The sequence below is a fragment of the Cotesia typhae genome, unplaced genomic scaffold, assembly GCF_013202065.1.
Source record: "Cotesia typhae breed Kobodo isofemale line unplaced genomic scaffold, CoteBio_Ctyphae contig_17, whole genome shotgun sequence".
NCBI lineage: Eukaryota > Metazoa > Arthropoda > Insecta > Hymenoptera > Braconidae > Cotesia > Cotesia typhae.
In genome coordinates this window covers 160,066-171,693 of record NW_027423724.1, presented here as the reverse complement: position 1 = coordinate 171,693, position 11,628 = coordinate 160,066, and the positions used below count along the sequence as shown (strand labels likewise).

General features: G+C 30.1%; 2 protein-coding genes across 2 annotated transcripts; one reads left to right on the top strand and one right to left on the bottom strand.

Annotated features, from left to right (window-relative positions):
- Window positions 1-671: 671 nt before the first annotated feature.
- On the top strand, window positions 672-1,514 carry LOC141537824 (uncharacterized). The gene has a single exon (XM_074259003.1). It carries the CDS (start codon window positions 672-674, stop codon window positions 1,512-1,514), a length of 843 nt encoding a protein of 280 aa, XP_074115104.1.
- A 6,758-nt stretch (window positions 1,515-8,272) lies between these two features.
- On the bottom strand, window positions 8,273-8,952 carry LOC141537823 (uncharacterized). Its single transcript, XM_074259002.1, has 3 exons — window positions 8,645-8,952; window positions 8,398-8,570; window positions 8,273-8,293 (listed from the first exon to the last, which is right to left on the bottom strand). Exons 1-3 carry the CDS (start codon window positions 8,862-8,864, stop codon window positions 8,273-8,275), a joined length of 414 nt encoding a protein of 137 aa, XP_074115103.1. The 5' UTR covers window positions 8,865-8,952.
- Between the last annotated feature and the right edge of the window lie 2,676 nt (window positions 8,953-11,628).

The window sequence follows — 11,628 nt, the reverse complement described above, 5'->3', positions numbered from 1 at the left end:
AGACAGAAATTTCGACAGATGGCGTATCTTCTCGCATGTACTCCTCATACGTACAGTTTGAATATATTAATCTTTTCAGAATATAAACAATGAAATGCACCTGTGATCTAAGCAACTATTATTGATGCTGAGATCACAGGTGCATTTTTTAACAAAAATGCAGGAAATCAGAATCAAAATTTGAAATGGCGGAAATCAGACTCAAAATGGCGGATATTATACTTAAAATGACGGCTCGATATAAAAATGGTGGAAATCAGATTCAAAATGGCAGATTTCAGATAGCAGCCACCAAAATGGCGGATAGCAGCCACCAGATGGCGGATTCAAAATGGTAGGAAAATAGCTGATAAATTTTTTAAAATGGCGGATAGTAAGATGGCGGCAGAATTCCCCACCAGCGCCACCTATAACCTCGATAAAAACATCATCCATAACCTCAAAATGACATACATATCTACCGCCGGTAACACATACTGTCGGTAAAAACAGGTCGCCCATATCCACAGACGATACTTATCACGAACCTACAGCCGGCAATGTAGATCCCAGTGTAGCACTGACATGAACTCACAAATCTGTTTTACCGACTGTATATGCACCCCCTGTTTAACTAGTAACGTCATCGTAATCGCGCTCGTATAAAGACTTACGTTGCAGTATACATATGCATGTGCACCAAGGCTGTTCATTTAGAGCTCGTCAGCGACCTTACCACTGAAGCCTTCCTGGCTAGTTTAAAACACCTCTTTTCAAGAAGGGGAAAAGCAGTCGAAATCCATTCCGATAATGGTACAAATTTTGTTGGAGCAAAAAATGAGCTCAATGAATTATATGAATTATTTAATTCTAAATCACACCAAAAAACAATAGAACATTTTTGTCATGAGGAGACGATTGAATGGTATTTTATCCCACCCAGGTCTCTTCAATTTGGAGGGATTTGGGAGGCCGCAGTTAAATCATTTAAACATCATTTGATTCGGACAGTGGGTGATACGTTGCTCACTTTCGAACAATTAGAAACATACATAATTGAAATAGAGGCAATATTAAATGCTAGATCTATTTCTCCGATGTCTTCTGATCCTCACGACCTACTACCTTTAACTCCTGCCCATTTCCTCATAGGCAGCGCTTTGACGTCATTTCCACAGGTAGATTTCACAGATACACAAGTGAATCGGTTGTCAGCGTGGCAACATGCTCAGCAGCTCAAACAGCATTTTTGGAAACGCTGGCACAAGGAGTACCTGCATCAGCTGATGAAATTCTCTGGAACTCAACAGCAATCAACATCTCATAAGATTGGCGACTTAGTGCTTATCGCAGAAGAAAATTTACCTCCTCTCAAATGGGCATTGGAAAGAATTATTGCAGTTCACCCCGGAAAGGATGGAATTGTCCGAGTGGTCACCCTTAGGACTAAAACGGGCACATACGATCGTTGCGTCAAAAAGCTTTGTCCACTTCCCATCGATGAAGAGGATGACGACTTCACCCAATCTGCTTGAACTAGATGGTTCAAGGGGGGCGGCATGTTCCGTCGTACACTTATATTAATATAACATTATAAATTAATTTAAATAATTTATATTTTGTCATAGCCGAAAATTGCTGCGCCTTTTGAAAAATAATATATTTTAGTTTTTAAAATCTGGAATTTAAATCCGTAGTTTTTGTTAAATACTTTTAATTATGTTACCTAGAAAAAGGTTCATTTATTTGTTCAATTTTATTTATGAGTAAAATTTCCCAGCCTATGTACTGCGATAGCAATCTAGGCAATTTGTTACTTTTTTTATATTTCAGTTTTTTCCTAGCTCTAGAGTAGAAAATGAATTTTTAATGGTAATTTTTTGGGATATTTCTTAAATAGTTTTTTTTTAGCTGCTTATACTCATAAACTTAATATTTGGGTTTTATTACTCTGGGTTTATTTTACTTTTGGGAAATTTTGTATTTTTTAATCTTTTTATTGCTCACTAAGTTTAGAAATATTTTGTAAACCTATCGCCCATCCAGGTAAAATCTTAGTACCCGTATTCCCTTTCCTGCTTATTTTTCCAAACTGCATAGCTTGCAATTATCCCGCCTCCAAATTATTTCCTGGTCGACTATTTGTCACCAAATATTCCTACTCCTAATTTTTCCTGCTTGTAATTGTAACGCCTAGTTCTTACTCAACTCTTAATAATTTATGTATTTTCTCTAAGTTAGTTATTCTCAAACACTTGTAGCGCACAGTCGTATTTTTTTGTTTGTACTTCAAATAAATTAAAATTAAATTTAAACCTCATTGGTTTTTACTTAATGCAACATCTATCTTTAGTCTTGCATTTTATAAATTGTGAACTAAACGTTTTATGCACAATTTATTTGAGTAACTCATTTATTTGGTATAAAATATAAATTTAATTTTATACGTAATTTTTATATACTTGCGGTAAACCAATCGCGAGTCAAATCATAATTTTTTAGGAATTATTATTTAATTAATTTAAATAATTAAAAAAAAAATAGTTAGACGTCAGCCAATATCAATATCATTAAGTAAATAAATAAATAACTAATAAATATTCATTTCATCTTAAATTTCTTAAAAAATATCGAGAGAATTGTTAATCAATGCATGTATATATTTTTTTTTTATTTTCATCAATTCTATTTTCATGAATACTACGAACTATTAAAAAAAAAAAAAAAAAAAAAAAAAGAAATCCAAAACAAATAACAAAAAATTTCAATACTTTATTAAAATAAAACTTATTATAAAATTATTAAAAACTACACGTTGCCCTTTGTTCCTGTGACCTCTATAATTGAAATTACAAGAAAAATACACTTACTCTAATCACTGTGCTGGTCAATATAATTTTCAAAAGTCCGCGCTGACAGTCTAAACGTAAAGTTGACGCATGCGCAGTGCAAATATTTAGAATACAAATATTCAGCTAATTAAAAATGTTAATTAGACAACCCGGGAAAAAATGATCAGACCTGACCATGCCTGTTCATGTATGATCAGGCCTGAAATTAGACCTGATCATGCCTGTTCATGTATGACCAGGCCTGAAGTTATACATGATCATGCCTGATCAGTTCTGTTCATGCCTGCTCATATCTGGAGTACTAAATACGCTCAGGCCTGATCAGGCCTGTCCATGCCTGACCAGACCTATCCATGCCTGCTCATGTCTGTTCATGTCTAAAGTGTTAAATACGTTCAGGCCTGTCCATGCCTGATCAGACCTCTCCATGCCTGATCAGACCTGTCCATGCCTGTTCATGTCTGAAGTGTTAAATACGCTCAGGCCTGTTCATACCTGTTCATGTCTATTCATGTCTGACCATGCCTGTTTATGACTGTTCCTCTCTGACTATAGTCAGAGATATGATAAAAATTTTTTCTTTGACGAAAAAAATTTTTGGTCATCAAAAAAGTGCAAAATTATTTTTAACATTACGTTTATTTAAATAATTTTGAAATAAAAAATTTATTACATTTTCTATGGGATGTTATGGTCTGCTCTGCTCCTGCCTAATATGAAAATCATTACTTATTATATTATTTAAATAAATGTGATATTATAATGAGATTCGGTTACATAAATAAATTAGGACTATCAAAATATATTATAAAACCAATTTTAACATTATATTTATCATAAACTTATTCGATACTCTATGTACTTCATAGAATTGTTACATCTAATATAGCAGCACAGCAGGCGGGAAATTCAAGGCAAACGGATAACACCAGAGTTAAACAGCATTGAGCATGGTTGGTAGTTGGATGGTTGACCGCTGGTGTTACATCCTTACAATAATATGTAATTATTTTTTTTTTTTATTTTATTTTATTATAGAGAATTGCGTACGACTCTATCAAGTACTACAACCATAAAATTAAGCAAAATAATTAATTAAAAATAGTAATGGGTTTTCAGACCTGACCATGTCTGATCAGGCCTGATCAGGTCAATTCATGCCTGATCAGGCATGGTCATTTTTCATGTCTGATCAGGGCTGAAGACTCATGCCTGTTCATGTCTGATCAGGTCTGATCATTTTTTCCCGGGAAGAAATAAACAATTTGAAGTTAGAACAAAGGTTTTTTGTACATGAACAATCATAAACAGAGGTTATTCCCATTGGATAGTGTACCATTCTATGATTTTGTGGTCGTTGCAGATAGGTGGCATTGTTGTCCAATCAAGTGGGTTTCAAATAATTGTAATCTTTAGGTGAAAAGTCTTACAATTATGAGCATGGTGTATTGTGTCATTTACTTACAACAATGTCATAATAACAATAACACTAATAATAAAAATTATTAGACTGAAATTAATTATATCGGTAATACAAAATTGATGTTAAAAATATCATTATCATTATTATTACTGAATAAATTATTGTTATTATTAAATTAATGTGTATTCGAGTATTAAATCTGAATCAACAACTTTTTTAATTCAAAAAAATGTTGAAATTTTTACTGTATATAAATAAAAATGTAAAATCCCTATTAATAAGATAGTTAATCGCTTTTAACCGCGGAGTTTACGCGGATCAGTCACGTTAAGTTTTTTAATGCTACGAGCTACTATGAGAGAAACAGAATTTCAATTTTTTTATTAGAATTTGATTATCAAAATTAACATATAAACAACCTATCATATTAGAATAGCTTTGCCTGCATTAATTTATTCATTTATGAATTTTCAATTTTGCGCAGGAAAAATTTAATTTTGAAATTAAGAATGTGAAATTACTTTATAAATACAAAATTTCTAGAACTAACTATCAAACAACTTTATATGTGTATGGTTTTCAAACCTATTCTTTCTATCGAATTTCATTTATTAACTGGACTAAATACACAACAGGCTAAAGATTGTTTGAGTTTCACTTTCTTCCTGCAGGCTAGCAGTTCAAGATTTAAGCAATTCTCATTGGATAGTGTACACATTCTACGACTTTGTAGTCGTTGCCTATAGGTGGCATTGTTATTCAATCAAGCGGGTTTCAAATAATTGAAATTTTTAGGCCATAGGTATTACAATTATGCGTATGATGCATTGTCCCCTTTATTAACAATAATGTCATAGTAACAATAACAATAATAATCGTTATAAAAATAAAATTTATTATATCGGTAATGATAAATTAATGTTAAAAGTATCATTTCCATTGTTTATCATTACCAAAATAATTATTGTTATTGTTAAATTAATGTGTATTAGATTATTAAATCTAGATTAACAACTTTTTTAATTCAAAAAAATGTTAAACTTTAATTATATATACATAAAAAATTTTAAATCCTCATTGATAAGCTAGTTAATTGATTTAAACCGAGGAGTTTACACGAGTCAATCACGTTAAGTTTTTTAATGCTACTGGGTACTATGAGAGAAACAGAATTTTAATTTTTTTTGTTAGGATTTGATTTTCAAAATTAACGAACAAATAACCTTTTATATGACAATAGCTTTACCTGCATTAATTAATTTATTTACATATTTCTAATTTTGCGCGGGAAAAGTTCAATTTTAACATTAAGAATGTATTAAGAGACGAGCAAAAAATTACACTTAACAAAAAGATATGAAATCCGAACAAAAACAGTTTCACTATCAAAAATTGCGCCAAGTCCACGTTCATAAAACTCATCTCAATAACATTTACACTTTACAAAAAAAATAAGTCTCGTTACAATAATTTTCATTCTCTACAAAAAAATACCAAGAAACCGTCATAATGTTGAAAAAATTGAAAAAAATTTTGTTGAAAATTTAAAAATTACGAAAAAATTTTTCTATCGTACTTTGCGCGCGTCATTGAGTACCCCAAATTTTTTCAGGATACATGAACATCCTTTTAATGTTTCAATATTTATAAGTAAGTCAACCTATAAAATGCATAAATGTAATTAATGAAATATTATTTCATGATACGTTTAACAAAAGTTAGGTAAAATCAACATGGCATACGTATTTTATTTGAAATTTTTAAATTCTCCGCACATCGTTTATGATTTCAATAAAACGCCCTTTCGTGTTCGGTTATGCAATCTGCTTACAAGTGAATACGCCTGCATACGTTGACTCTGTATTGGAGTCACTGCGAAAATTTAGTTGACTAAAAAATAAAATATATGGCCGACTAAATTGAGAAAATGCGGTGTGATTGCCAATCAAAATGTGTTAATTACAATTAAACGAAGTACTATCAAGTTTCTTCATGAAAGCTTAATGACGGAACTGAAAAAAATTGAATTAAAAAATTTTATGTAATTTCAGATATCTTCACCAGACCACCATATTGACAGTTATTTTCACTCAAAATCTGAAAAAAAATTTTTGAAACGGATTTTTTCACTGAAACTGATATTAATCCAGTAACCAGTGTTTTTAATTAGTTGAGTATACTTCACTGATGTGAATCTATAAACATAATAATGTATGAAATCATATATTATATAATTGGAGCTAATAAGATATATATATATATATATATATATATATATATATATATATATATATATATATATATATATATATATATATATATATATATATATATGGGGTATTCCATGCCAAATCGACCACTTTTGACCCCGACCCTTTTCGATTTGGCCGAAAGTTTTCCATCCTTTTCTACCCTATAAAAAACGGTTCTCAGAATTTTTTTATTTTTTTACCTAACTCCAAAAAAGTTATGAATTTTTCAAAAAAATGGTTTTTTTATTTTCAAATAGCCATAACTTTTTCAAAACTAAACATTTAGGTACCTTTTTTTTTTTTAAATTTTTGTTTTTAGATGTACTTTCCGATAAAAAATATTAAAAAATTTTTGTAAGTCAATACATATGGAATTTTTCAGTTTTTTGACAAAAATCAATGATTTTTCGAAGTTCGACATTTTTTTTTTTAATTTTTTTTTTCTAAAATAAACTTTAATCAATTCCACAGTTATCCCTGTAGAACCCAGATTGGGCCGATTTCTCTTTCTATTTTTTTTATTCAATTGAAATAATATTGTTAAATTTTCAAAAATGGAAAAAAAATTTTTTTTCATAAATTTTATTTATATAATGAGATAAATACAATTCAACGATTTTACGGCATTACATTCACAATTTAGAGGCTTCATCGATGACTGTAATTAGTAAGATCAATAATTGATGCAGCTAAAATTAATTACTTTTCTCTCTGTCGTTTAAATATTTTACAAATTCTGTGTTCATTCGAATTCGAAAAGTTTTTAACTAGTAAACAACCATTTTTGTCCGGAATTATACAATGTAGTTGTTGAGTTCCTGTAATCGGTTTCGTTTTCAAAAATCGATCATTTAAATCATTTACTGCTGTGTCATAATCTTCTTCTGGGGAAAACTTCACTATAATATTCGGCAAGTTATCCGGTGCAGAAGTCCATTCAAAAAGTTTTTCTGGTGTCGTTATTTGTTTGTCTACCGCGAGTTGGAGACTTGCTCTCGCTGCAAGTCGTTTGAGAATACCACCGATTCCATCACACGGACCTTTCCCATGGGCAGTCGCAAAAAAATGCCATTCAGCAGGAATATCAAAATCATCTTCGTGGTAATATAAATTTACAAAGTTTTTAAAGTTTTTAAATTGTTGAGGAGCTCCATCAGAAAAATAATAAATCTTGTTACAACGTTCAGGAAGACTTTTCACGTAATCAGTTATTATTTCGATGAAAACATGAACAGCAACGGCATCATGTTTGTTAGAATCTGAGATAATTACTAAACTTTTGTGTTCAAGTTTGTTATTTACTGTATAATAAATAACGACTGGAAAAACTGTTGCCTGATTATTATTCCAGTGAAAACCAGCTGCCGCATTTTGTACTACGAAGGCATAATTTTCTGCAAAATCACAAATAATAACGTATTCGTTTGGTTTCAATGTTTCTTTCAATGTCTTCAAGAATTGGGCTTGCTCCTTAGCAATGAACGAATGAGGTAGAAGAATTTCTAACTCACTACAAAATTTTTCCACAAATTCTTCTGTAGGCTTAATAATAGTTTCTAAACTACTTCTCGGTTTTGATATCCAATATTTATATGTAATATTCTCGATTTCCCGGTCCTCAAAACATTTTAGTAAAATTTTACTCAACTCATCGACCCCAGGACAGTTTTTACATCCACCTAAATAACACTGAAAAGATGGATTTTCACATATAATCATGCTCAAGTAATCGCTGTAGTGTTTAATGGGCTTTTCTGTGTTCCTTGTCAAAGAATAAATATTTGCATCTAAAATAACAGTAATTTAGTAAACTTAAAATTCACGCATTTATAATTATTAATTATTAATTCTTCTGAAGAAGAAAGCAAAACTTTTTCAAGCTGTCGGATACCCGATTTATTTTATTGTTCAAAAATTGATTATCATTCAATTTCTTCGATGGAATCGGTGATTGATTTAACAATTCTAATGCATGGTTTATTACGGGTAATTGAGTTGCAGCGCTAACTTGGGATCCTGAGCTTGATTGTGATGCTTTGGGTTCGCTATCAAATGACATGGAACCTTAAAAATAATAGTGAAACATATAGCTACTAGAAATGTATTCAAGTAACGTATAAATAATTAAAAAAACTTACGGAATGATAAGGATAATGGGAGATCCATGGCAGTTGTATTACTATCATTATCAGCCTGATCATTGTTGTCATTATTGTCACTATAGTTGTCTTCACGGTCACTTACATCAGCACTAGGATCATTACGAGCATTTGTTTGTTGCTTCACTAACTCTGAAGCTTTTTTTCGACATGAACTGCATAATAAATAATTATCATCTAATCCTAACGTTACTTTCATAATATCAGTCGCCGGACGTAAACCAATTTTTTTAAAATGAGATTCCAACTCAAAAGGATTACAACACCGATCAAATACCTTTTTGACGCCATAAAGACAAATTAAAAAAGCGCTTATAAACTAGAGAAATTATTTATTTATACAACAAATGTAATGACAATCTTTTATAAAACACTAGATTGCACAAAAGATTTATAGGTTATGTTTTAGATCTCAAAATGAAAAAGCCGCACTTTTAATCAAAACATACTAGCTTATAGCATCTAGTTTACTGGCTATAGGTAAGTCGATAATTGTTATCCCTAGTTTATCGATCTAATTGATATATTAAAATTTGAATCTTACTAAATACAGTCATCGATGAAGCCTCTAAATTGTGAATATAATGCCGTAAAATCGTTGAATTGTATTTATCTCATTATATAAATAAAATTTATGAAAAAAAATTTTTTTTCCATTTTTGAAAATTTAACAATATTATTTCAATTGAATAAAAAAAATAGAAAGAGAAATCGGCCCAATCTGGGTTCTACAGGGATAACTGTGGAATTGATTAAAGTTTATTTTAGAAAAAAAAAATAAAAAAAAAAAAATGTCGAACTTCGAAAAATCATTGATTTTTGTCAAAAAACTGAAAAATTCCATATGTATTGACTTACAAAAATTTTTTAATATTTTTTATCGGAAAGTACATCTAAAAACAAAAATTTAAAAAAAAAAAAGGTACCTAAATGTTTAGTTTTGAAAAAGTTATGGCTATTTGAAAATAAAAAAGCCATTTTTTTGAAAAATTCATAACTTTTTGGAGTTAGGTAAAAAAATTCAAAAAAATTCTGAGAACCGTTTTTTATAGGGTAGAAAAGGATGGAAAACTTTCGGCCAAATCGAAAAGGGTCGGGGTCAAAAGTGGTCGATTTGGCATGGAATACCCCATATACATGATGTATATAATTTTACATCATTACACTACATAGATTCAAGCGAAATCGTTTTTTCTCGGGTTGAAATTCTTCCGAAAAAATTTGGGGTACTCAATGACGCGCGCCAAGTACGATAAAAAATTTTTTTTTTAATTTTTAAATTTTCAACAAATTTTTTTTCAATTTTCTCAACATTATGACGGTTTCTTGGTATTTTTTTGTATTTAACTTTTTTTTGTAGAGAATGAAAATTATTGTAACGAGACTTATTTTTTTTGTAAAGTGCAAATGTTATTGAGATGAGTTTTATGAACGTGGACTTGGCGCAATTTCTTACAGTGAAACTGTTTTTGTTCGGATAAGTATTTTCAGCGAATAAGTTACATTTGACATCTATCGTGCATGGTGGAATACACCTGGTTTGTAAAATTTAATTTTGTCGGTACTCTAATAATGTGACTAAAAATTATTTAACAAAGAAATGTGAATAGAGACCGAAAAAAATAGAAATAAGCGGCAATGTTATTAAGAATGTATTCGATCCATTGAATTGTTAACTTTACTGTAACTCTTAATCTTCTTAATAAAATTTTTGAAACATTAATAGATGAAATAAATGTCTAAGACACATTAGACTTCATAGCAAGACTGGAAAACTATGATAATAACCATAAACACAACTTGAACGCCAAATAGATTTTGAAGGACTGATTTTATCGAAAAATTATATAAGATTTTTTTTTGAAGCATTCAATTTTCCACAAGTATTGCATCCATCATTGTCGTAGTGGCATTTTTTTCGAAGGAAAAAAATGAATTCCAAATTCCTATGTTATTTATGTGGGAAATGTAATTCGATTTGGGCACGGTTTAATTTAATAATTGAGAGCTTATTTATGTCTAATATTTTTTTTTTTAGGTCAAAAACAAAAAATCTAAGGGGCGGCAGCGAAAAAAAAATCAACTTGGGTAATAACGGATACCCAAATGTACCATAGTAACATTTTAATGAATTTCCAGATGTAACCGTGTAAAATATCGTTGTATATAAGGTGTAAATTGATTGGTCAATTGACCTTGTGAATCACTCTTTATGTTCCGGTAATGCGCAAGTTCAATTTATGGGGACAAGTGTGAAAATATGAACTTGAAATATATATAAAAAATATTGATTCAATGCTTAAAAATAAAATATTATTTTTAAAAAAAACCATTACCCGCCTGAGTCCAATTACTAGCTAATTTACCCATTCAACGTTGAATTACCCTAAAAATAAATAATTGGCCTAATATTGGCAACACTGGGACGAGCTCATAACGATCAAAAAAATTTTCAGCGAAATCAAAAGGAGTCAGGTTCAAAAGTGATAAAGTTGGTGTAATATGTTCCATCTACAGATTTTATATTTATACTCAATAACTCGAAGCTATGCAGAAAATTTATTAAGCGATTTGAGCTCAAATATAACGAGAAGTTCCAGCAATCACACACAAGATCAACTATTATTTTGATTTTTTTTTTTTCGTAGCTTCTTCTACTGAAAAATGATAAACCATAAAAATATAGCAATGTAAAATAGATGAGGTATTTTTTGAAGAGACTAATTAAATTACTTGGCATAAAATGATTGTGTGTATCAACATATCTTACATATTCGATATTTTGTCACAAAAAAAAAATTCCATGCATACTGTTTCAACTTTGTGAATGATTTTTTAATCAATAAATATTGAAAACTACAACTCACGCAATGTTAGATTAAATATATGGATTAGGGTGGGTCAAAAAAATCGAATAATTTATTTTTGATTTTATACTCTGAAAAATAGGTTCGTAGACACCT

Bases quoted from the DNA above. Each gene is read 5' to 3' on its own strand.
- LOC141537823 (XM_074259002.1), bottom strand. From the start codon at position 8,864: ATGAAAGTAACGTTAGGATTAGATGATAATTATTTATTATGCAGTTCA. The intron at 8,571-8,644 runs GTAAGTTTTTTT...ATTATTTTTAAG, and splicing joins CCCATTATCCTTATCATTCC to GTTCCATGTCATTTGATAGC. The intron at 8,294-8,397 runs GTATCCGACAGC...CTGTTATTTTAG, and splicing joins TGAACAATAAAATAAATCGG to ATGCAAATATTTATTCTTTG.
- LOC141537824 (XM_074259003.1), top strand. From the start codon at position 672: ATGTGCACCAAGGCTGTTCATTTAGAGCTCGTCAGCGACCTTACCACT.